The 27,861-nt window shown below is 41.0% G+C and overlaps 1 protein-coding gene across 1 annotated transcript; it reads left to right on the forward strand.

Moving 5' to 3' along the window:
- The first annotated feature begins 1,183 nt into the window (after positions 1-1,183).
- On the forward strand, positions 1,184-22,910 carry UPP2 (uridine phosphorylase 2). Its single transcript, XM_035726848.1, is given in 8 exon segments — positions 1,184-1,491; positions 2,062-2,244; positions 3,320-3,326; positions 4,911-5,032; positions 8,213-8,367; positions 8,370-8,430; positions 10,543-10,688; positions 22,840-22,910. Coding segments are annotated over 8 exon segments (1,053 nt in total).
- Positions 22,911-27,861: the final 4,951 nt, after the last annotated feature.

The raw sequence follows: 27,861 nt of genomic DNA on the forward strand, positions 1-27,861 counted from the left end.
TCAAACTGCAAGCTATTCTAACATCAGTTTTGGTTTTAGGGTCAATCTGAATAGTTGTAATTTACATGCACTGGCACCACACAATGAGGTTATTTGCAAACTACTGTATTTTGTAAAAAGAAAACAACAACAAAAATGACCTCTTTGTACTTAGATGTTGAGCCAAGTCCCAACTATCCATACCAACGGAGGGAAAGATGTCATGAATTACAAATAATAATGTAAGAACTCACCTTAGACCACAGTCTTACCCTCTTTGCTACCCAGCCTTTATGGCTAACTTGCATTGCAGTTCATTACCAACCTTAGGCCCATCAGAGAGACCCATAAGAGAGCACAGAAAAGACAATAATGAAGGTAGAAGAGAAGCAGAGACCCTGGATAAAAGGATAATTACATCGTATAGTTGAAAATGAGTGTGGAACAGGAATTGTTGTTAAATGGAAACAGAATGCATCATGTAATCAGACCACCCAATAGTCCTAGTAAATCATTTGTGAATGGGGGCGCCTACTCCATAACCTCGGTTGGGTATTCCCCTTGGACAGATATTCTTCATTGCTGGGAGGAAGCTCGCCATCAATCCTTCTGATCCCTCTGCCTAATATTGCCCACATCAGTTAGGCACCACCAACTGCCTTTTCCTTACTGGATTTGAGCCAGCTTCATTTATACTAAGTTCTGCAAATACAGAAACAATAAGCAAGCTCAAAAGCTAGGCCAGAAAATTGCTACATGATATGAAAAATAGTAGTTGTCATTTGTTGAACACTCAGAAGTCACCTGTTTGTGCAATGTCTTCCTCCGTATTTGATCCCCATTTTATCCTTACCAAACCCTCCGAAGCGTTCTGCATTTTTTCTGTCTTGGAGGCAATGATCTGAGGCACATAGAGATTACGTGTGTAACACTAAGCAAGTCACTTAATCAAGCAATAGGTTTGGGCAGGCCCTTAAACACTACATTTGTTGCCTTATCTCTCTCACTTGGACCTTCTTCAGACTCTGTACTCCTCACTGCTTAGCCTAGATTTCCTTTTTTTTTTTTTAAAGCTTTTTTTCCCTAAGATTTTTATTTATTTATTTGACAGAGAGAGACACAGCGAGAGAGGGACAACAAGCAGAGGGAGTGGGAGAGGGAGAAGCAGGCTTCTCGCTGAGCAGGGATTAGCTTAGATTTCCAAATGGCTTTGCTCCTGGTGCTCTTCTATGGGTTGCACTTCCTTGGGTCTCTGACATCGCTGCCGCCTCCTGGTGCTCACCAGGCTACCCATGCTCTTAGGCTGTTGCCATCCTCCCCTCTGGTCTCCACCTCACCCATCCCCGAGGCGGGTGTGCCCCTGATAGGCTGTTACACAAGCAACTATAGACAGTTTCATTACGACATTTTATTAGATTCGACACCCCTTGACTACAACACCTATGATAATTTCAGAGATGTTAAAATGGGAACAAAACAAAAAGAAATCATTGGAATTGATGAAATAGCATGGTGAGATTTCCAGGCTATGCGATAAGGCTTATTCCACGAGAATTTCTTCTGAAAGAGAAGTTGGAGAGTCTTGATGTGATTTCTTTAAAGCTTTAAGTTAACGTAGCACATTTTACAATGAAAACTAATGTTTGGGAATGTGGAATGAGAAGACATATCTAAAACTCAGAGTACTTTTTTCCTTATATTACTTATTATTCCATGTCCATGGTAAGCATATGGCCTGCTAATGTGCCCAAATGAGCTGTCTGTACCAACCCAAGAGGCTGGTTGATGTTCACTGTAAACAGAAATGCCAGGAAACACCTACTTGAACAAAATCAACACCTACTTTGATTTTATGATTATCTTTTTCTTTACTAATTAAGTACATCAAACTTTGCATCTGGTTGCCTTATTTACAGGTCAATGATGCCAAATTAGCTAACTCATGAACATAACCCATAGCGTCTATACATACTCTTAGGTAAAGTACAGAGAAAAATAAAATAAAAACATTAAAGTTGAAAGCTGACCCTTGGTTCTTATCCCAGTTATAAGGCAGGTAATTGTTTATTTTTATTAACAATTTGTCTGCATTGGTGGGAGCCCCAACACAATGAAAGAGTTTGCAGTGTTTATACACAGGGAGCTGGGATTGGAGGACAGTAGAGAGGACATGAAGGATGTCTGAGCTCGGACAGACAGATATTGCATGCACAAAACTGATCCTGTGTCCTCCATTGGTCTAAGTACTCAATGGTTGCCCTTCAGGTACTCATCACAAGCTGGCAGAAAAAGGTGGGAGATTCTGAATACAGGAGTTCTTTCTCCTCGCCTGCTTTGCATTTTCACACAATTAAATTAAGTGCCCAGGTGTGGCATTCGATGTTGGGAAAAGCCCTGGGGCAGAACATGGCATTCGGTGTCACTTTAGTTTATTAGCTACCACTTAGCTATTCAAGTTAGGGGGAGAAAGCCTTCAAAGCACACCTCCTCTCTTTAGTTTATGACTGATTAAGCCACCAGCAATTTTCTCTCCTCTACCCCTTATCCAGCTTTGGGAATGTTGAGCTTTTCGTACACAGGGGCCAATCTTCAGAATTGTCAAAGCATGCTGTTGAACACTATACTCAGCTCACTGAGAAGCTGCTAATGCATCTCCACGAGTTCTTGTGAACTGCTTTCTGTACTCGGACTATGCTAGCAGCTCTGGACACACATGGTGCCCTAAGACAGAATATAAGTGGAATGATTTGCAATTTTAGGGAACACAGAGACCATTTCCCTCTTGGACGCAGGGGAGCATCCCCGTAAGGAGAGTGTATACGTGTGAGCACCCAGCTGGCCTTTCTAAGTCTGTCTCTCTGCCACAGGGCTGTATTCCGAAACAATAGCTCTGTGTCTGTCATGTGTCCTGGACACTGCAGCCCTCCTGAAGGGCACAGCCAGGCATGCCAGAGGGCCAGGGAAGAGTCCACTGCAGACGTGAAACACTGCTAAGGAGCGGACCCACCTGCAGCTCCTGCACCAGAGAATAGCCCTCATCCGTCAATCACCTGATAGTCCCTGGTGATGGAAGGATGGATGAACGTGGGTGGAAGCCTGGGGTAAAGAAGGGAAGATTATGTGACACCAGCTGGGCAGCTAAGTTACCTCCCCTCTGGGCCAAGAAGGCCTCACACCTGCTTTTGGGGCTCAGGTAGGGGAATCCATTTATTTAGTCATCTGTTTATTCAACTATTATAGAATGTCTACATTGGAAGGAAGCTGAGAATTCTCCGATCTTGGCAAATTTTGTTTTACTAATCTTCACTTGACTTTTAGACAACTGTTCTTTTTTACACAGTAAATGGGTAAGAACAAAAAGGGTAACGTTTATATAAATATGAAACTATCATAAACAAGCAGTAAGACTTCAAGTAAGAAATAAAAACAGCACTATACTGACCCTGCGGTCCTGTCGGGAAAAAGGCCTGAAATATGTATCATGTCCAGGGGTCAGCCAATTAAGAGCAGCCCTCACTAGGCGGACAGAGATTTCCAACTGGACCCCCTTTAAAAATTCTTTCTCTCCAACAGCTGCTGAGGGTGGGTGGGTGGGTGTGTGTGTGTGAAAGAGAGAGAGAGATTTTGCAGGAATATATAAGCCCATTTGTCATTTTATCATCATGTTGCATAATAAGTGATAATCATAAACCTATCAAATATCTGATTTAGAAGGAACCTAATAGATCAAATAATAGTTCATTCTCTTAATTTATAGTTGAGGAAAATGAGATTTAGAGAGTCTACTCATTAGTGACAGAGCCAGTGCCAAAGCCCAGACTTGTTAATCTTGGACATACAAATTAATAGAGGTTTGATTCATGTCTCTAGGAGGCTTACAATGTATTTGGAAGTCAGGACATGTTCAGTGGGAACCAAAAATGGGGAATGCAGAGCTTCAAACGTTCCATAGTTTAATATTCTTGATGGCGAAAGGGAGAGAACTCAGCTGAGCACATCACAGTCATGGTTACAATGGTTTTCCAGATTTGTTAGTGAGAGAATTAGTGGCAGGCATCACCTAATTGCCAAGATACCCCTGGTACTTTTTGTCATGCAAAGTCCTTTGTCCAAGAGGAGAACACATTGAAGAACACATTTGACCCCCTAATGTTATGTTAGGAATGAAATAACCATCGATTCAAAACTCAGTTCCAGCTCCTACAAATTCCAGCTCAGACGATCTTTCTGGAGAGTTATTAGAACATATTGTAACTCCCAGGAATTACTAAATCCTCTAAACTATATTGACCCCCTATTCTGGTGATACTGATTTTACTGTAGCAAATGCTGAGGAAAATAAGGGTTATGGTCATGAAGTATAGCAACATAACCTCACCTATGCTCTGAATGGTCAGATGTGGATGTAGCCCACACCTCTACCCTCACACCTTTCAGAGCTCACACTGAATTAGCAAATGAACAAGGCCACATGAGCACAATGAAATGGATTTATTATTTCATTTAGTATGGTGGAAGAGGACTAATTACATGGCAGCCAAATTTATATTTCCTCAGAAACAAGTCAATCTTGCAAAAAGCTCTGTTTCAAAGGCTCACTGTAAAGAGCCCAGCGGGGCGATGAGAAATGGCCATGCCCTGACACACCAGTACACCATGCCATCCCCACCTTCTGCTCTTGACAATGAGGGCTGAACTCAGTGTAACTGGCAGGGAGATGTCTCTGTCTGATCCTCACAGATGGACACATCTATCAGCATGTCAGGTAGGCGTCAGTTAGAGCTGACTTACGTTTTCCTCAGCTTTGGCAAAGTCATAATGACTATGTAAATTTATCTGAGGGCTGTTAACTTGTAATGAAGAAAGAAAATATGTCCTGTGCATGTACCAGTTTGCAAGATGTATAATGACTTTCTCTTTTCTCTCAACAGCATGGCATTGGCATTCCCTCTATTTCTATTATGCTTATGCTTCATGAACTCATCAAATTACTGCATCATGCCTGGTGCTGTAATGTTACCATTATCAGAATTGGTACATCAGGGAGAATAGGTGAGACGAGTTGATTTCTATTATTAAATCCAAGTGATTGCTCCATACAGGGTAGCTGCCAAAATACGGCAACATACTCGGAGCCCAGCAGATACCCAGATGGGCTAGAAAGTGTCAGGAGGCTGGGCTTGAGGAAATTTAAAGAAATTTAAATTTAAAGAAAATTAAAGAAATCTAAAGAAATATTTCCTTTTTATCTTGCTCTTTTTTTCCTCCATGGAAACATAGCATGAGAGATCACACTGCCTATTGCCCAGATGGACTTAGGTATTCTTAAGGGGAAGACTGGAAGAATTGCTGACGAATATGTATGAGGATAAGTATAAGTTTTGAGTATAAGTATGAGTAAATTTTGAGGCTGAGGAATTTTATAAGTGACAGAAATAAGTGCTTGGAGGGAAAAATTAATCACTAAGATTTGCCTCATTTGTCAGCCAAGGAAGCAGACTTCAGAGCTCTTAGGAAAACTTTGTTTTAGCTCATGTCAGTGACTACACCCCTTTACTTGGTTGGGTCTTTTCTCATCAACACACCAGAGGAGATCAGGCTGGGTTTTTAGGGAGGGGCCAGGTGATGCTTCCTAAGGTTTGGCCAGCCCCTGCCCTCCAAATCCTTTCTTCTTTGGCTGGTCAGGGGCTGTGCCTCTGCTTCCACACTGGGCTGACATCAAGTTTTGAGGAAACCTCCTTCTTTTCCAATCTTTTCTCCAGGAGCAGACCTTGGGAGGAGGCGATTTGACTATGTCACCAAATGCAAATACAGGCAGGACACTGTAACTAAGGTTTGGTTGGCAGAGTGACAGGATTGCAAGGGCTGTGATTTTGCTCTCAGAATGACACAGTTTTGGAGTAAGTGTGTACCTTAGAAAACCTTGGACAAGAAATTAGAGAAGTGACTTGTCCAGTAGCACAGAGCCATAGGTGGCTGAGCCATCCTTCACTAGAAACAGTCATAGTCACAAAGATTATGCCCTTTCTACCACTTGAACTTGTACAGGGTCAAGTCCAGCCACGGCCCTCACAGGTGGGATAAAGAACATCTGTGGATGCCCATCCAGAAAGAGAAGGAGAATGTTAGCAATCACTTTTAAATCAGGCATCCTTCTGGATTGTTTTTCATCCAATGTTACCCCAAATAATCAGTAGTAGGTATCAGTGCATTTGGGGATGAAATGGGTAATATTGTTATTAAGATTGTTTATAATTTGGGGTTGTGGGCTACAAGGTTCTGTCTGCATAGCCCATGCCCATGCAATGTACCGTCCTTGCTGCTGTGGCTGCCACTTGATATGAGCCACGTGCAAGGCACTCTGCTGACCATCCAGCTCATGGTCATGGATCCTAGTTCTTTCATTTTATGGCAACACAATGCATCCAGCCCATAGGCTGTACTAGTATCACAATGAAAGTCTATGAATGGTGGGGAATGAAACACTGTGCTGTTGTGGATACCTTCATTTTGAAGTTTTGTCCTCATGAAGAACTCTTAGCTTATTGATAGGATGCGAATGTTTGTTTTGTTTTAAGTAGCATTGCATTCAGAGACGAAGAAGATAAATCTCATTCCTTTGCTGATGTTCCCACTCCTTAGATGAGCCTTGATGAGGATAAAATACCCAATTAAATGGTACTTGGACCTTTGAGAGACTTTAACCAAGATATAAATGTTCTAACATATCTAAATATTAGGATGGTAGGTGAATAATACCACTTTTGATGCCCACATTTTCAAATTCCGTCTCGATCAGTTTCCTGTTCTTAGGACATTGTGAATAATTCAAGGAGCCACTTGTTTGACTTATTTTTGACTTATTTTAAAAGTTTCTGACCCACCAAGGCTCTTTTATCATGGAGATCTCCCTGGATCTTCTAAATTAATCCCATGTTGATCAATACTGGAATTTATAAAAATCCAGAAGAATATGGCTATGTTCTGTGGCAGGGGTTGATAAACTTCTTCTGCAAAGGGCCAGATAGTAAATATTTTAGGCTTTGCAGATCATATGATTTCTGTTGCAACTTCTCAACTCTGCCATTGTAGTGTATAAGCAACCAGAGATAATACGTAAATGAATGAATGTGGCTGTGTTTCAGTAAAACTTTATTTATAAAGACAGACTGAATTTGGCCCATGGATGATAGTTTGCAGATCTCTGCTCTATGGCATCTCTATGGAAGCATTCATTCACTCATTCAACAAATTTTTATTGAGTACCTATAATAGGCATAATGCTAGGCTTACAGGGAAAAGAGTAAACAGACATTGCTCTTACCTTTATAGAGCTCATGTGTTACCCCAGCAATAGACAAACAGTGAGTAATTACAAAGTATAATAAATGTTAAGACACAGAGGGCACTATCAATATATGTCCCCTTATCCAGGCTGTACACAGAAATCAGAATGGATCAGAAACTAGATCAAAAGCTGGGCTGGGGAAATTTAATGTAACCTATCCATATTATTGCTTTTTATTTTTTCCCCCTCCATGATTCAGTTTTGAAAGAAGTGACTTATGTTCATACCTGAGGAATGAGTTGGAGGTAGTCTGATGAGAAAAAGAAAGAGTGTGGGGGAGGACAAGACGGCACTGCAGGCAGGGACAATAGGAGTTGGCAGAAAATGGTTTCTCTGAGACTTGAGTTCCTGAGTCCCGTGAGCAAGCCAGGCTTTGCAGCAATGGAAGGTCAGCCAAGAGGCCTAATTTACATGGGGTGGTGGGGGGAGGGTGAATGTGACAAGAATCAGAAGGAAGAGAGGATAGAGATGCAAAGAAATTATAGTAATCAAGGAGTTGCAGAGAAGATTAAATATCAAGTAGTCACATCACTTTATGAAAGCTACTTGCCGGAAGGCTCATTTAGTTTATTCCTGACCTAATTTACTCAAATTTGAGCCCGAAGGCCAGTACTAATTTGCATGTCCAAGAGTCACGTCTGTCTTGAAATCTAAACCTGATCACGTTGTAAATGTGAATCTGGAAAGACAGCAAATGTAAATGCCTGTTCTGAATATTATTATTTAATTGCATTTAGAAAAGAAAATAATTTAGAAGATGAAAATAGGGAGAATCATTAGCAACCAGCATTAATTAATGTTGGCAGAATGGATTACATACTACATGTCAAAAGTAAACTCTAAGTGACATTCTTCTGTAACCACTCTTTTAATCTCACATTGCAATACTGCCCTGGGGTCTGTTGTAATAGAAGGTGCAGCCACAGACTCCTTCCTTGATCCCTGGTTTGAATAGGTAATCTTGGACAATATCACTACCTGAAGTGCTAAACTTGACAAGGAACTGGCCCAGGAGCTCCTCAGCTACAGCAAGGGAATCCCCCCTTCCCAGTCCTCATCAGACATGTGATGTGTACCTAGGATTTTTATGAAGGTGACAAGAAGTTACAAATTGGGAAAGCAACAGAAAATTGTTGCAACCCTTTGTTATTCAAGGCCATAATTTACATTAAAAACTCTGCTTTAGAAAATTAAATAGTTGGGGATTAAATAAAGGAACTGAAACAGCCTTTTTGACTTACTAGAGCATAGGAATGTGAGGACATAATAAGCAGCAGAGAAACATCCACAATGAATTTATATTGAGAGTGGGTTTAATCCTCCAAGAACAAATCAAATACTAAAATACAATTAGCGATGTTAGCAAAATCTTATCTCTGTTTATGCCTTTAATTTAAACTAGTGATTCTGGGAAAAGGGGAAAAGCTGATTCTATGTTTCTGCCATTTTAAGTTACATTCTCCCATGCCTCAGAAGGGATCTGGTACCCAGGGAAGAGTAGGGACCAGAAAACGGGGAAAAATATTTGCGGGAGGGAGTCTAAAAGGATGGGTGGTCTCAGAATGATACTTTTCTCTCTCAACCATGAGGGGGTCCCGAAATCAGGTGATTTGCCATGTAGTAGCTCTTGCTACAAGGGGTGGGGGAGGGGCCAGGAGAAAACACCCTCAAGGGCAGACTCTGCTCATTCCGGAAGAAAGAACCTAAGCGGGATTGTTACCATTCCTTGAAGGGCCTTCTAGAAATCCTATAATGTTTTTGTGTTTGGGTATGTTCATCAAACTGCGTATTATCTCATCTTAAATCATGTTTCTTTTCTTTTCCCTTGGATCAAACTTAGGGTATTATATTGAATTTTTTAAAAAATTATGTATGGAGACAGGTTATATTATCTACAAATGTTACTTCAGGTTAGTCAAAGGGGTGTCAGTACATCTATGTTATAAAATAGGAGGCATGTTGGGTTTGATAGGGTTGAGACTCTGTCATAGGCCACAGCCCCTTCACTGGGAGGGTCACTGATAGGTTTCAGCCAGAGCTTGCAAATGGCAGCCTGTTGGAGTCAATGTTTTCTTTGGCCTGCACAGTATTTTGTAAAATGTGAATTATTTTGCCAACATTGAACATTTCTGGAGGTTTCGCATGAAAGTCCAGATTTTTGGCTTCTGGAGATAACATAACATAAAAAATATAAAATAATATATGCATGGCAGCCCTGGCAAGACCCCGCCCACGTCCAGGCTACGTTTGCTAAAGGTGAGGCAAGGCTGTCCCTTCTCTTCAGCCCAGGCAGACCTCATGGATGTTACCTGCTCGCCTTCTGGGACATCGGAGTTTGAATTGGCTTAAATAACACTGCATTAGAGGTGTTGGCAGGCAGCACTGAGGAGGAGGGAACAAGGAGAAGCAGACAGCCAGGGTGGAAGTAGTGTGTAAGAGGAAAGGGAGGAAAAGAGTGGAAAGGGAGCCAAAATGGGGACTGTGCAAATAATGGATGGTGACAGAGTGTGTCAGCCTCCCTGCTTCGATGCCCCCCTCAATCGGGAGCGGCGCGGGCAAGATAGCATCAGGCTTTTCTCCACTTCCTTCCGGCTCCACTAGCTGACACAGGTGAAATTAAGTGATAAATGAACCCCGAGAGCAGCCTAGCAGGGAAAAAGCGATCACAAAAGGGTGGCATGCAGCCTGAGACATGTGTGGCAGGGGAGAAAGGGGACAAGTCAATTGCCTATATACAGCTAGCACTGTCCTCACAGAGATGGAGAACTGCACCGTCCAAACCACCCTCCTGATCCTCAATAGCTTCAGGAGGCTTGAAGCTACTGCTTCTCTGCCAGCACCTGTCCCTGAGCCATCCCCCAGTCATGGAAGCAACCTGAGATTTTCCTCAAAGGGCAGATCTCCTAGCAGCCCTCTGGTGGGTCCTGCTGTCCCAGTACAGTATTAGCTGCTGTGGCTACCCAACGATTCTGCCCCAGAGCTAGAGCGCTCAACATCATGGTGACTCCTTTCTACAAGAGACTCGAGCTGGGCACAAGCCTTGCTCCAGGTCCCTTGATAGGATGATTCAGATGGCTAGATTTGTCCTACCAGGAGTGGAGACCCAAGCATTAGAGTTAGCCATCGAGCACTTGGGTCCCCAGCAAGCCCCTTAGTGATGCTGCTGCCACGCTGGTAGGACATCAAGTTGCTAAGAGTTCTCCACTCTCTTTTAGGCCAGGTCAACTAGACGGAGCATTGTGGTCCTTTTCCAGAGAAGAAAAGTTACATTGCTTGAAGAGAGCATATAAAGCCAGAGTGCAAACTACTGAAATGGAATCGGCAGTGTTTGTGGCTGCGTGTAGATTTTGTGGTCTGAAAGGTAAGCTATTCATGAAAGCCTCCGGTCCAATTCTCCTTTTTCATGAAATTATTTTCACTTCACAGGAGAAGAAAAAGGAATCCACCAATATATTACTTGGGGTTGAAGGCATGCCTTGTAATTGCTTATAATATCATCATCATATCTTGAGGGAGGGCAGGACATTATTCTCACTATGCAATTGAGAAAACCAAGCCTCAGGGGTCAAAAGTGAGTTGCCCAAAGTCATGAAGGTTATCTAGCCAGGACTTGACAACAAGTTCCACTTTCTTGATCCTGGTAGTGGCTGCTATTTTCTATTAAAATTAAATTTATCAAGACATGATACAAATGAAATATTCCTAAAACAGTTCATCAAAGGACAAAACATCAATGGAGTAGTAGGTTTTTAAAGTTAATTTACATGCATTTTTGCTTTTCCCAACTTTTTATTTTGAATATTTTTCATAATTCAGAAAACATTTAAAAATAGTATAATAAATATCTATGTATGCTTTACCAAGATTAATTTAATACTTTGCCACATTTATGAATGCTCTCTAAATATTTATATATACATATATACATATATGTATGCATATAAGTGTATATAAATATAAGTATACATACATCTATTTGCTTTTTTTCCTGATTCATTTGTAAATGAATTGCAAGCATCATGCCACTTAACTCTTGTACCTCAGCATCATTTCCTAAGAATAAAGATATTCTCCTAATAACCAAAATACCATTATCAAACCAAAAAAACCCCCAAAAACCTAAGGAAAGTAAAAATAGCTTCATAACATCACTTAATATCCATTCCATATTTAAATTTCCCTAGTTTTCCTATATTTTTTTATAGATTTTTATTCTTACTCAACATCAAAATAACTTCATACATTATATTACTTGGTTGTTATATCTCTGTCCTTTTTACATCTAGAATAGTCCCCCTACTCTTCTTTTTTTTCCTATGACAATGGATTTTTTATTATTTATTATTTATTTATTTATTTGGATTTTTTTTTAAAGAGTCAAGTTATCTTGTTGAATATACCATGTTCTAGATTTGTCTGTGTGTTTCATCATAGAGTTTCACTTGTTCATCTATACTGTGGATTTCCTGTAAGTGGAAGTGGAATTTAGTGGCCTCACTAGATTCAGCTTTATCGCAAGAACACTCTATGGCAACGTAAACTTCCGATTGTACCACCTCAGGGAGATGTAATAATGTGAAGATGTCCCACTACTAGTAATTTCAAATTGGATCACTTGGTTCAAGGGATAACTGCTATCACTTTCCACTGAAAAGTGAAAGTTTTCTCTTTGTGCAGAACAAGTAATCTCTACATGAACACCCTGTAACCCAACTATCTTTTACCAATGATTTTAGCATGGGTTACAAAATGGTGATCTTTAATTCTATCGTTCCCCCTCCATTTAGTATATGTATTGCTGAAGCGAGCACCGTTCCCCCTCCATTTAATAGGGGCATTCTGCTTTAAGAAAAGTTTCTTCTCCTCACACCCCTTTCTCTCTCTCTCTCTCTCTCTCTCTCTGGTAGTGAGGGGATAGTTATTATTGCTTTGTGAATTTAGTTCAAATCAATGTGTTATAAATGGTTTCTGTCATTGTTTTTGATACTCAAATTATCCCAAATTTGGCCAGGAAGAGCCCTTTCTAGCATACTCTTTTATCCTTTTGACATAATCCTCTTAGCTCTTGAGAATTTTCTTGCTTTCAAACACAACATGATTCTCAGGCACAACTTGCACTTTCCTTGCCTCAGGTCTGGAACAAGCCATTTCTCCAAGAAGCTCGGGTTCCTCTTAGTGGAAATGGTAATAAGAAACCAAATATGAGTGTGCCATGCATTTTAATTTTTGGTGAAATTATTCTAACCTTTAGCTAGCACCAAAAAAACCCTGATGAAGTAAAATATAATTTCCATGAGCACTCATCAGAATAACTATTCTTTGGGATATTCAATTATTTTCATAGTTATCCTCTAGATTTCAAAAATTGTAAATTTTACTGATGGAAGAAAATAAAGCTATAAAGTGAATAAAATTAGTTTTCAAATAAAATTGTCTTCATTAAGTTGATTTAAAAAGCCTCAGATCTGAAGCAGAATAACACCATCTAAAATAATGTTTTTAGTGGAAATCAGTCTCCAAATATTGACAGTAATATCCAAGAAAATGTTGGAGCAATTTTTTTGGATCCATGGTTTTGCATTTCACATGGCAATTGTCTTTTTTTTTCCAAAAGAAAAAAGAAAGAAAGAAAAACAGGCCATAAAATATCTCATCATTTCAAATGTGTTTTAGAGCATGCCTACTGAGTACATGGTACAATACTAAGAAACCTGGGTTTTTTTTGTGTTTGTGTGTGTGTGTCCCAATTCTTTATTTTTTATTAATTTTATTTTATTATGTTAGTCACCATACATTACATCATTAGTTTTTGATGTAGTGTTCCATGATTCATTGTTTGCGTGTAACACCCAGTTCTCCATGCAATACATGCCCTCTTTAATACCCATCAACTGGGCTAACCCATCCCCCACCCCCCTCCCCTCTAAAACCTTCATTTTGTTTCTCAGAGTCCATAGTCTCTCATGGTTTGTCTCCCCCTCCGATTTCCACCCCCTTCATTTTTCGCTTCCTACTACCTTCTTCTTCTTTTTTTTTCTTTTAACATATAATGTATTATTTGTTTCAGAGGTACAGGTCTGTGATTCATCAGTCTTACACAATTCACAGCGCTCACCATAGCATATACCCTCCCCAATGTCCATCACCCAGCCACCCCATCCCTCCCACCCCCCACCACTCCAGCAACCCTCAGTTTGAGAAACCTGGTTTTTAAATCAGATCTTTTGTTAGTAAGATTTATCTCAATTATTATCTTCTTAAAGAAAGAAGGACTTTCTTTTTATTTTTAATTAATTTATTTATTTGAGAGAGAGAGAGAGAGAGCACACCCATGAGAGGGCGGAGGGGCAGAGGGAGAGGGAGAGAGAGAGAGAGAGAATCCCCAAACAGACTCCTGGCTGAGCATGGAGCCCAATGGTGGGCTCAATCCTAGGACTCTGAGATCATGACCTGAGCCAAAGTCAAGAGTCAAACACTCAACTGACTGAGCCACCCAGGCACCCCAAGAAGGACTTCCTTCTGTCCATCAACTAGTGGACTGAGTGCCCAGGCACTGGGGATTTAGCAGAGGACAACACAGACAGTCTCTGGCCCTGTGGCATCTAGAGGGAGACAAACAATAGCAAAGAGTGATGTAGAGTAACAGTAATATGTTAGCTGCTGAAGAGGCCTATGGCAAAAATTAGGACAGGGAAAGAGAACAGGGACAAACAAAGCAGGAAGGAAAACCACAATTTTAAATCACATGGTGAGGGAAGGGTGCATGGAGAAGGTACTATTCAGGAAAATGGCACATGGGTATCTGGGGAAGAGCCTGGGACATGCAAATCAAAGGCTGCCAGCCAGGAGCATGCAAGGTGTGTTGTAGGAACAATGAGACCAGTGTGACTGGAGGAGAGACAGCAGTGCAGAGTGGGAGGAGATAGGGGGTGCAGACTGTGTGGTCACTGTGAGAACTGTGTCTTTCACTCTGAGGGAAACGGGAAGCCATTGGAGGGTTCTGAATAGAGAAGTGACCAGATCTGACTTGGATTTTAACAGGAGCACACTGGCTACTGAGTTGGGAAGAGCCTACTGGGGGGTCAAAGTCAGAGGTAGGGAGAGAAGTAAGAGGGTAGTATGGTGGTCCAGGGGGAGATGATGGACCAGGTAATAGGAGTGGAGGTAGTGAGCAGTAGTCAGATTCGAGTACATTTTGAAGGCATATCCAACAAGATTTGTTGACAATTTGATGTGGATTTTGAGAGGAAGACAAAAGTTAAGAACAGCTTTTAGGTTTGGGTCCTGAACAACAAGAAGGATGAAGTTAACATAATTGGATTGAAGAAAGTTGGATGCAGTAGACATCAAATGGAGGCTGAGTAAGCAAGTGGATTTATGAATCTGGAGTTTGGATGAGAAGTTTGGGCTGGAGAAGTAAAATGTAAGTTGACAACATAGAGATGGCATTTAAAGCCACACAGCAGATGAGACAACAAAGCAAATGAATCTAGAAACAGGTCTTTGGTTAGATGTGAAAAGTTAGGGGAGGTGAGGGAGATCCAACAAAGGCCATGGAGGAGTGACCAGGGGAATTGGCAGTACACCTGGAGAGTCTAGTTTCCCGGCGCCCAGAGAAGAAACCTCCAAAGAAGTCAAGAATTATAACATGTTAATGTGTCTTTTGATCACAGGTGGAATATTAATTCCAATATTTGTCCTTAGAGTCGATCAATTTTAATACATAAAACTACAAACAAAATATATATGGTAACATTTCTAAAAATACATTTTAGAAAGAAGTTACGGTTCATAAGAAGAGATTAATTGAAGGACCACTATGCTTAACTACTCCCAGCTCTCAGAATACACATACATGCAGATCCTTGTAATATATGGGTGAAGAATGCAAATGCATCCTTACCCTCTTTAGAAGGTCATCATTAACACCCTTTTCTCTCCACAAGTTAGTGAGAGTCAGAGCTGCAGGTGGTGACAGCTTGATCTTGACCTGAGCAACAGTCCAATCAGCACACAGCCTGTAGGAACACCTGGATTTAGACATTTCTGCTCCAGGAAATGCCTCTTCGTATTTCTTTAGTATAGAAACAACAAGTGGTCACTTGAGCCATGGCGCCACATAATATGCAAATGGAGAATCTGATAACAAGTTTATTTAGACAAAAACTGCCTCCTTCCAAACGGTGCAGCCCTGGTTGTAAGTTTGGGGATGACCATCAGTTTTTTCCTAAGAGGCATTGATTGGCAATCAGGAAGAGCGCTAGGCTTGTGAACCCTAGACCCTGATCTTTCTCTCTTTAAGGATGTTGCCAAAACCCCAGAGAAAGGATTGTGTTATGAGGGATATGAGGGAACTTTCTGTCCTTGCTGCAATTCCTTGTGACCTTGCTCTCTCCGCCCCCTGCTGCGCCCTCCTGGACTCTTTCCTCTCTTGCTTCCTTTCCCTGCAGCTGCAGAACTCTAGGTAGCTGATTCCAGCCTGCCAGCACCTGGCTTCCAAGCCACTCCTGCAGCTCTTGCCCTGAGCTGACCTCTTCTGGACTGCCACCATTCACACTAAAGGTTGCATCTGTAACTCTAATCCTGTAGTTCTCGGGAGTATTTCTGTCTGAATGTCTCTGTGGTGATGGGGACTCCTATCTCCCTCAGACAGCACTGTTTTCAAGGTGAATTCCTGGTATAGTGCCCCCTGGAAGATCGAGCAGGGCACAGACCAAATCTCCATGCATACAATGCCACCATGTTCCCATCTTTAATCACCACTTCATAACATCCTTCCCCCATAGCCGTGAAGCTCAGAAAAGCTCTGTGTGAGCTAGAAATTTTGTTGTGGGGAAGGTTGAGAGAGCCTTCACAAGCAGCTGCTTTAACATGGGGGAAGTTAGGGAGAAGATACCAGTGGTAAGCACCACGGGACAATGTATTTCACCTGCCACCAATGGCTCAGGGCCCACAGGCTGTGGCTAGCCTCCCAGGCCTATTCCCCTGCCCCCCTCCATTCTGTTCCTGTTGTTAGTGATGGCCAACGCCACCCTGTCCGTCCAGACCACACTGTCCATCCAGACCACCTTCTCTAATGGCCTTTTCTGTCCTTTTAATATTACCAGATGACTAGATAACCACTCTGACTTCATGTAAAGGTGATGATGGCTAATGGCTTCAACTTACAAATAACTTTTTATTTAAACAAGGGTCTTCTAGAAGCCATTGTTCTAACCCAGAGGAGTCACTTGTTGAATATGGATTCATGCAAAATCGGATCTTTCTGCATCCCCCCTGGGACAAAGAGGTCTTGTGTCCACGTGGGTTACCACTTCTTTATAATTAATATCAGCTCTCACCACAAACCTCACTTCATCAGCAAGCCCTCCTTGTATGACGACCTCAACTCAACTCACTTACCCATTGTACTTCATTTTTCTGTATCACAGTTACTACTATAAATTATATTTCTGGTTTTTTTACATATTAACTTATATATTATTTTACATACATTAATGAGTGAAGGTATATACTTAGCATCTCTCTCCATTAGAAATATAAGCACCATGAGAACAGGGACTTTGTAGTTTTCTTGCTATATCAACAGCACTTAGAATAATATCTGCCATCTGGGCATTCAATAAGTATTTGCTACGTGAGTGAACAAATGAGTGAAAGGAATGGCCATTAACTTCTATTTACCACGAAAAAGGGCTATGGCAAATTCATCTGGTTCCTTCATTCCCTGGCCACACTAATGGCTTGGAATTGCTAACGGACCCTAGAGCATCTCCGAACTGTCCAAATAGGAAGAGGCAAAGCTTTAGAGTTAAGCCTTCCTTTGCTGTAAGATTCATACACTACCTCTACTGGATCTCTAGCTCCTGGATCCTTTGGTCTGATAGGTGTACAAACTGCTTAAAAGGTGGCCGCGGACACCCACAAGTCGTAAGTCACTGTTGTTATCCTGATGTTGTTACCCTGAAAAAGAACAGTGGAAATCCAATGTCACTTTAACAAAGATTAGGGTGAAGGGAAATAGTGGCATTCACAGGGTTATTCTCCACTGAAAGTCTAAACCTTCAGAATAACATAAATCCACTGTACAATGCTGCATAAATGAATTCATCTATGATTCTGTAATATGCATACATCTGTCCCTCCCTTAAAGCAAAATCTACTTTAATTAAACCCCTAACACTCTGATTAAAGATGATAATCCTTTTGCACTGGTGAACTTGTGATAAGTATGTTCAATTTGTAACCATTTTTAAAAGACAGTGCTGCCTTTTGACACACGCTTGCTTGCATGGCAGTATATGTGAAACTTAATATTTATCTTAAGATTAGGTTCTCCTTAAATCCTCTTCTTTGTCTTTAGCTGTTTGTAGCACTCAGAGTGTTTTTTTGTTTGTTTGTTTGTTTGTTTTAATTTGTTTTGTTTTTTAGGGTAAAGGAAGATTCCAGTATTATTTCTTTTGACAGATACTGGTAACTTTGGGGATACAGTCAGTCTTTATAATATTACTTCATTACAATTCAGTGAAAGGGAGCAGAATCTTGATTTTAACTCAATTATATATTCTTCTGCTGGTCCCAGCAATGAAGGATAGTGGACTCTGGGAACTGCACGGTGATCACTGATAAAGAAGATATTACAACAAGGATTAAAGCTTACATTCAGGCTGGAGCTGGAGCATTTCTTAACTGCAAAATGGAGAAAAATCAGGGTTTTGAAATATTATTACACAAGGGTATGAGGCAACCAATTGCAGCTCTCTTCACCCTCCCAAGAGACAAACTGTAGCTCACAGAGGTTCAATAACTTCCCCCAAATCCCCCAGTTAACATGCAGCTGAGCTGGGATTGGAACCCAGCTCTGATTTGAGGCCCCTTTGCACCACACTCTGCTGCATCATCCCAGCAGCTTCCCATGGATGCACAAGGTTCACAGTCTGTTCAGAACAGCAACAAGAACAAAAATGCAGATTTCTCTATTTTAGAAGTTGTGAGCAGGTAGTTGTTCTACTTCAGCCAGCAAACCCTAAGGACTCAGCATATACCAAGATGGTTAGTGTTGGAATCAAATAAAGCATGGCAGTATGCAAAATCAGTCAGTGTATCCGGAAAATCAGGCATAAATGGTAGGTAATTCATTTATTACTTTTACAAAAACAAAGTTTTAAAAATTCTTTCTTCTTTGTTGGTTTTTACACATTTTTAATCAAGGTGAGCCTCTGTAGTTTTATTTGATTTATTCTGGTTCTCCTCTCCTACCATCTATCTAACTCCCACCTCCCATACCAACACTCCCGTATTAGAGGATCATTTAGGGCCACTGACTCAACCCTTTGTCTGGTTGGCATTGTTTGTGACCCATTTCGCCCTCACCGGGGCCCCTGCTGGAATCTCCCACCCCCAGCACATCGGTTCTATCCCCTGCCCATCCTGACGCATCTCTGATTGGGAGTCCAGCCTCCAGCAGACGCTCAAGTACCGAAGGCTACAGCTGGACCTCTTGGAGATGACAGCGTGGTCCTCACACCAACGAAATGATGGGAAGCACATAAGCTGAGGGTGTGGATTTGGGAGAGACCTCTGAGATCCAACTTGCCCCTGTCTCAGATGGTGAAATGAGACAACCTGCCTAAGGAAACCCAGCTAGACAGAGAAAGATGGATGAGGACTGAAATTTCCTGTCTCTTGATCTCCACTCACTCCACTATTCCATAATATGTAAAAGAGTAACATATTTATCTATTGACAGATTACTCGTGTTCTCTATTTTTTTGAATAGGCATAAGCAGCAGCTTTCAATAAAGGATGAATGCTTAATATAATTTAAACAGAGGTAAAAAGAATAGAGGCATATATTTAAGGGAGTGGGTGGGGAGTTCTCAATATGAAAGAGGCAACCTGGGAGTACAGTACTAAATCTAAATACTTAGATTTAGTTCTGAGTTTCCTGGAGGCCAAGCTGAAAATGGAAACACTCTGAGTTACTTAACTCTCATTATCTAATAAAAGAAAGCATTCGAGGTTTATCATAAAAACTTCATCCAAATGTTAAACTTGAGTGAAATTGTCAGCTATATTACAATGGATAGTGTCTTCAATAATACTTTTATAAAAGATTTGGGGCAATTCTTGATAGAGTTTATGCTAAATCTTGGTTCTGTCTAAAAATCAGCATTTCTCTGGGAACCTAAAGCCCTAGGGTTTAAGTATGTTGTAACTTGATTTGATTCAGGATAAAGTTTAAAGTCTTTAAAGCATTGTTATCAAATATTAATGTGAAAATAATTTACTGGTAAGGTGTACTTTTCTAATGTAGGTTCACTGTCTTCCCTTACACTCATCCCTCATTCTATAGGTCCAAGATAGAGCCTAGGAATCTGCATTATCAACAATTTCTGGGGGCACCAGTGTAACTCAGTTGGTTAAGCCTTTGACTCTTGGTTTCAGCTCAGGCCATGATATCAGGGTCATGAGATCGAGCCCTGCATCAGGTTCTACAACTCAACTTGGAGTCTGCTTGAGAGTCTCTGCCTCTCCCTCTCCCTCTGCCCCTCCTCCTGCTCCCTCTCTCTCTCTCTAATAGAAAAATAAAATCTTTAAAAAACCTACAAAATACAAGCTCTGGTTCTGACCCAGGTGACCAGTAGGGCACATTTGAAGAAATACCAGTCTAGAAGAACAAATTATTCCTATGCTCCTTAGCTTTGATCCACCTCTTTGAATATAAATTTTCTCCACTTGGTTTCAATTAGCAGCCAATAGCCTGAAACTGATGTTTCAGGGAAGACAGAGAAAATGCATAGGCTCTAGGTTGTTGAGATTCCTATGCTTTAAATTCCAGGCATATAGTAAGTAAAGATGGGGTCTGCTTAATAAACTCAGATCTTGAGGAGTGAAGGGGGCCATGAAAAAGGCTGGGGATAAGTGCAAGAGGAGCAGTCACAGGGGCCAGCCTGGAAACTCCAAAGCTTACCTTTGCTGCTTTGCCATTTTCCAAGGCCCAGCCCTGTTTGGGCTTTGCAGTGCACAGGGCAATTTGTGCCTCACCTTGCTGTCTTTGCCTACAGTCTATGCAAAAACCTTCCTGGAAGTCTGTTCTGAATCAGAGAGGGAGGCCTAAAGTGGGGGTCCATTGGGGTCTGTGGATTCCTAGGGATTCATGGTGGATTTCAGGGGCCCTGAATTCCCTGAAATTATACATGAATATTTTGTGATTATATGCATATGTATATTTCTGTGAAAAGAGGTTCCAAAGACAACTCTCATCAGATGCTTAAAGGGACCATAAACAATCCCAAAGAATGCAGAGTCACTGGGAATTCTTGATGCGGCTGAAGGTGCATCGAGCTCCACGTTCATGTTGGTGTGTTCCATCACACGGCAGCCTAAGGTCAGTTAAAAGCTGACAACCTCCTTGGTGACAGCTAGGTCACTAAATATCTCTCCATAGGAGCCACTCTCCCTGCCCAATCTGAGGATTATGGTAGCAAAGCTGTCAGGCTTAATTTTGACAAATTGTTTTGGGGAGTTAGTCCCCTTTAATTGCTCGTGGAAATAGTAATTTTAGGTGACAAGATTATTATATGCTGCTTGTTAATGGGTCCTTCAGGGTCAAGAAAACACCACTGGGGTTACTATGACCTGTTCTTTTCCATCTTTGGCATTCCCCTTGAAATCACCAGAAAAGACATTTAGTAAAGTCAGCTCCCACTCTCTGAAAAGTACAGAGCACAAGTTTCCTTTTATCCTTTTGCCAAGTGAAGGATTAGAGAAGGACTTTCAACTTTTCCCTGCTACTGCCAGCCCGTGTCAGGCTTCAGAAACTTGCTGATCATTAACTCGAAGAACTGAGGAAGTTTCTAGCCTTTCCCTTTGCTTATTTACCTGTTCAACCAAGTTGCTTTACAAGCGAGTGAGTTTTGAATAAATAGGGTCCTAGGTGATAAAATATTTGACTCAGCTCAAGTCGAATATTTTCATCGCTTTTCACTTCACTGAACAGGAGGGTCAGGTTGACCGGGAGGTCTGGGTAATGGTTCACCATGTGCCTGATCAGGGGAGCAGTGGATGGAAGGCAGAGAACACTTCTCAGCACTTTAGGAGGCTGGGAATTGACTGGCTGTTTACTAACTGTGTCATTCTGGGCCACTTGTTTGACCTCCTTAAGCCCTCATTTCATCATCTGTCAAAGGGGATAAAAATAATAGCTAGCTCATGGTATGGCTGGCCGTAAGGACTAAATGATCACATAAACACCCGGCATATAACAAGAACTCAACCAAACAAAATGATAGCATCTCTTATCATTACTGTCCATTTCTCCTTCCCAAATCCAGATCTTATTAAGAAGTCTGAATTAGTGGGGAGGTCAAAAAAATAAATATTACATCCACACACAACTTGAGCTCCATGCCTTACAAGCTTGTTAACGTAGGCATATCTAATCCCATGTACACCAAAATGTATAACTATCTAAAATGATGCAGATGAGGGGCACCTGGTTAGTCAGTGAGCATGTGACTCTTGATCTTGGGGTCATGAGTTCAAGCCCAACATTGGGCGTAGAGCTTACTTTAAAATAAAATGAAATAAAATAAAATAAAATAAAATAAAATAAAATAATGCAGATGAAGATAGAAATTACTACATTGCTATCTATTTGATTTCAATGTGTTTAACCACGTAACTTGAAATCAAAGATTTCATGTGACATTGACAATAAAGAATATGTAGGTGACCTGATTTTTCTCTCTGGTTCTTCTAGATGGAAAAAACTAAAGAAACTACCTTCATGGTGACTTTTCAAAACTGAGAATTTCTTTCTTCTTCTTCTTTTTTTTTAGAAAAAGATGTTTGTTCTTCTCCCCTGGTTTTATATCTATCTTAAAATTTTTATTCCTGTTCTTTAGAAACTAAATTCTAAAAAATTTGCTCCTTCATGGTGTTGGCGCTTAGGTTTATGCATTTCATTTCATATTTTCCTTCTCAAATTTCATAAGGGTCAGGGATCACATTTATTGGTATTTCCTGGGTTCTGTGTTCATACCTCTTCTCTATTTACTTTACTCTTCAGCAAGGGCTGAAGCAGGCAAACTCAAATATTGCACCACAGAGAAAATGTCATCTCAGGAGTAATGTCTAGCTCTCCAATAATACCCTCAAGTAAGAAGATCCTTCTTTAAGAACTGGCAATAGGAGAGAAAGCTGGGAGCTTTGTGTGTCTAGGTTGGCAAAGATCTCTCCTTATTCTTGTCCTGAACACAAAGCTTCCCTGAGCCTTAAAAAGGAGAAAGGAGAGTGCTTGAAATTATCCCAGTTAACTTATTTAGATGGAGTGTTTGATGGAGTCCACAGAAATATGAATTGTGTGGAAGGCTAGAGGGTTCAGCAGGTTACATCTATGTAACAGAAAATAATACAAAGCACATATGCTAGGGAGATTGGGATATTTGTCTGGTTTCTATACAAATATAAACCCGTTTGTTCAGTAATCATGTTACCTACTCTTCTAGCTCCTGTGGTCCAGGTGACACAGCTTGACAGACTTAAATGTGACCAGCTTCGCTTGCTCCATGAGCAATAGCCTCAGCCCCTAATCTCCAACTTCATCAAACAGCAGCTTGGATTTCATGACCAGATGTCATAACTGTGCAGCCCAATCCTTCCCTGTAACTTTGTAGTTCAAGTTGTAATGCTGAAGTCATATATTATTTGTGACATTTTTATATAGTTCTTATCCATGTGCTAAAATCATAATAGAGTGGTTTTATAAAACCCCTTTCTCTTGAAAAAATGAATTTATTGTAAAGGAATTTAATGCTTAACATTAAATTAAATTAAAATTTCATCTTAGAATAACTGTTAGTCTATAATTAAAAATTTAAAACTCCTGGATTGTAACATTTGGAGTTTCATATGCAGCATTAATTAAGCTCACATCAAAATAGATTAGCCACTTGTAGATACAGTTTCCAGTCACTCTGTTTCTGAAACCAGTCCAGAAATGTTGGAACATTGTCAGGCACTTACTAGGTGTTGGACAAGTGACAGAAATTGATGATGCACACTTAGAATATCTACATAAAAAAAGAGTCAGTGTAATGTAGGTCTATATGAGGAGGTCACCCTTCAGGAAATTTGACCATTCTTGTTTTCTACCCCCTGCGTGATTTCAGTGCACCACGGAATAGGATTAGAGGCTTATGTTTGCCTATGTTTGTGATTTTTAGCATGGAATATAACAATTCTGGGCCACAATATAAATTCAGATGAAAACCCTAGGTAATGCAAAGAATGATCTTGATTTCAGAACTCACAAATGACTAAATTACCTTCTAGCCGTTTTCTTGTCTCTTGAGGAAATCTTTCAAAGAGGCTATATTTTTAAATCTCATTTCAATATTAACCTAATAGGCTGAGGAATTAATAACAACTGAGCTTAGACTTGAGTTCAGGATGTGAAAGTCGTACTTTTGTGTGACTGTGCTCTGTATGACTTGCTGCCCCCTGAAGGGTTTCTATTTTTTTTTAAAGATTTTATTTATTTTATTTGAGAGAGAGAATGAGAGAGAGAGAACACATGAGAGGGGGGAGGGTCAGAGGGAGAAGCAGACTCCCTGCTGAGCAGGGATCCCGATGCGGGACTCGATCCTGGGACTCCAGGATCATGACCTGAGCCGAAGGCAGTTGCTTAACCGACTGAGCCACCCAGGCGCCCCCCCTGAAGGGTTTCTAAAGCATGGATGGGGGATGGGTGGAGGATGGCTGACATGCTTGTATAGTGTGTAGTGTTGTGTACAGATTTATATGGTCGTGGCTCAAATAAAGCTTAATTCCAATCATAATAAAGATTATTTGCAACATGGGTGACAGAGTGGAGGGGCAGGGTGGGTTTCCCTGTTGGTGGTCAACATGGTCTAGGCTGGTGGAGTCTGCAGGAGGCTGCTCCTGCTCAGATAAAAAGGATTTTCTCTTTTTTTCATTTTTTTATTAAAGATTTTCATTTATTTATTTGACAGAGAGAGACACAGCGAGAGAGGGAACACGAGCAGGGGGAGTGGGAGAGGGAGAAGCAGGCTTCCTGCCGAGCAGGGAGCCCGATGCAGGGCTCGATCCCAGGACCCTGGGACCATGACACGAGCAGAAGGCAGACGCTTAACAACTAAGCCACCCAGGCGCCCCAAAAAAAGGATTGTCTTTTAATCACTGACAATAAACAACCCCCCTGAGGGGTGCATCAGTTTGAGGACTTCTTTTGGCAATTGATAGGCTTGGAGTGTGATTTTTAAGGTACCCCAATAATCGACCGTCAGATACAAAGATCAGAGCTGAAAGTAATGTAGAATAACACTGCAGTCATTAGTGAGCTTTTCATTTTGTTTCATATCTTTGTAGACCACGTGGAATACTTCGTAGTGCTCTCCATAAGCCTTCAGGTTTAACTTTTACCTGTCAGATCCTGGAAAATTGCCTTTATTTTCCTTTTTATTGGGAGAAGAGGAGGTTATGAAAGAGAGAGAAGAATTACAATTAATCATCCTCTCAGCTCCTGACTAGGAGTGTGCGGGTATGTGTGCCCGCCTACCTAAGTTTGTGTATGTGTGTTTTCCCCACTAGTTATTTCCCATCTCAGAAAATAGTATCAGCTGAACAAGCCAGGATCCTGGGAGACCTCTTTGATGATTCTGTCTCCTTCCAGTCAATCGACAAATCCTATTAATTGATTCTCCTAAATATTTCTCCAATCTGTCCACCACCTTCCTGGTCCTCAAACTGGAGCCCTCCCAGCCAGCCTCACCCACAGCTTCCCACAGCCCTTCTACAGCCTCCTCAAAGTACTCACCTTGCAATTATGTTGTGATTTGGGTCATTATTTGATTAATGTCTACTGCCTAGATTATAAGGTTCACGAGGGCAAAGTCTACCTGTTTTATTTACTGATGTATCCCAAGAACCTAAAACAGTGCCTCTCACATACTAGGTGCTCAATAAATATTCGTTAAATGAAGAAGGAATCCTCTTGTTAGCATGTCCTGTATAAACTCTTACAAAATGCCCAATCTTTGCAAGATTCATCCTTACCTTAGTCAGTCCCTTGTCGGCCGGGCTCCCCCGATTGTCCCTCCCATCTCACTTTTTGGGGGAGGAAAATCCTCTGTACCATCAGTGTAGAGTTGTGGCGATGGCTAGAACCTCTTGTTTTCCCCTATAGCATATGGCTTTCCCTGCTGTCACAACCAAATCCAGATTCATCACCTTCAGGAAGGTCTCCAAGCTTAATTCCCCCTCAGCCCAACATAACTTTCCTTCTTGTTCCCTTCGAACTAAGGTTACACTAGGAAGATACTGATTTGTTCTCATTCCTATATTGTGTTGAGAACATTCATCCTTTTTCATGAACTTGGCTTCTGACCACCCAGCATGTCCTCATTTGAAAGTCCCATGTCTCCCTTCTCCCCTTAAGACTGCCACAGAGAAGTCCTCTGTAGGTGTTCTCCGACTGCTCCCCTGTGCCTGCCTTGTGTCTGCTCACTGGCTTTTCACTTCACTCCTAATTCCATCTTCTCCACTCATCTTGCCCTCCTTGAACACTCTTCAAGAACAGATAGATAGGCTTGCAAACACTCTCTCCTGGTTATTCCTATGTATGGTTGTTTGTGTGCATGTTTTGATATCTTTGTTCCTTTGTTCATTCATTCATTATAAATATATATCCCTTCTTCTTCCCTAAAATAATTAGAAACAGTTTACAAGGATAATAAAAGCACATCAAAATAGCATAAATTCAAACAAGTGGGGAAGAAAAGGGAAACATGAGGGGAAGGGGCATCCCTGGCCCAGAGCCTGGAGCTGATACCAAGATGCATAGATGCATTCCATACAGTCTATTCATTGGCAGATGGCAGGTCCTAAATTGGCTTTGGGCTGGCTAGCATTGCTTCATAAAGAAAAAAATTTAGTGTCTCTAAGATAAAATGTGAACTAATAATTAGGAGAAGAACAACTAGTCCCAATTCTAAGAGGTCACAGTGTAGTATAGTGAGGAGCATGGGCCCTGGAGCAGATGGCCTGAGTGTGAAGGTGGGGTGGGCGGTGGTCAATGCACCTACTCCAGGTGGTTCTCAACACTGGTACACATTACCATCGTCAGGGAAGCCTTTAAAAAAAACACGATTTGGAGCCCTTCCTCAGGCCAAATAAATAAGAATCTCTGGGAATGGGACTGGGAAGCCCTATTTAAAAATTTTCCCCTGGTGATTTGCTGCCAATGATTTAGAAGAATGGATAGTCTGTGAATATGGCAGGGTATTCCTCTAGATGAACTTCTCCAAGTTCTTAGATGGTGTCTCCCCTGGAATAGTTTATAAAGATCAAGCTCTTTCACTTGACTCTTATTCCTCAATGTGTGTGCATACACACACACACAAACACACGTATAATTGGGATATAATTGACAAATACAGTTGTATATATTTAAAGTGTACAATGTGATAATTTGATATACAAATACATTGTGAAATGATTACCACAATCAAGTGAATTGACACCATCCACTACCTCACAGTTACCTTTTTTAGAGTAGTCAAGATATGGGGAAAAAAAACACTAAGTGTTGATCAATGAATGAGTAAAGAGAATGTGGCCTGTGCACAGAATAGACTATTATTTAGCCATAAAAAGGAGGAAATCCTGCCATTTGTGACAACAGGGATGAAACTGAAGGGCATTATGCTAAGTAAAATAAGTCAAAGAAAGACAAATACTGCATAGTAATACTTATATGTGGAATAGTTAAACAAAAAGAAGTCAAACACCTAGACACAGAGAACAGAATGGCGATTACCAGGAGCGGGCGGGGGGGGGGGGAGATGAAGGAAATGGGGAGATGCTGCTTAAATTGGTTAAAGGATACAAATTTTAGTTACAAGATGAATACATTTTGGGGATCACAGCATGGTGATTGTATATTTAAGGCTCACTCTTATAGCAAATTTCAAATGTCCTCACCACAGAATATATTTTTTTAAAAAGGAATTTTTGTATCCCCTCTGAAATGTAGATGTTGAATTTCTGATCCCCAGGGGGGCTGTATTTGGAGATGGGGCCAGTAAGAAATTATTAAGGTAAAGGAGAGCGTAGTGTAGGGCCCTGGCTGCATAGGATTAGTGTCCTTATAAGAAGGGACACCAGAAAGCTCCTTCTCTTTCTCTCTGTGTCCACACTCACCAAGGAAGGACCATGTGAGGACACACTGAGAAAGTGGCCATCTGCTCACCAGATATGGGACAGGCTGGAATCTTGATCTGGTACTTCTAGCCTCCGGCATTGTGAGAAAATAAATTTCTCTCACTTAGGCCACATGATATTTTGTCAGCTTGAGCTGATTAAGACATATATTTTATATGTGTGTATATATGTAATGAACTTATGTGTATAACTCATTCACTCTTTTTTTATTATGTTATGTTAATCACCATACATTACATCATTAGTTTTTGATGTAGTGTTCCATGATTCATTGTTTGCGCATAATA

This window comes from Zalophus californianus, chromosome 3 (genome assembly GCF_009762305.2).
Source record: "Zalophus californianus isolate mZalCal1 chromosome 3, mZalCal1.pri.v2, whole genome shotgun sequence".
Taxonomy (NCBI): Eukaryota; Metazoa; Chordata; class Mammalia; order Carnivora; family Otariidae; genus Zalophus; species Zalophus californianus.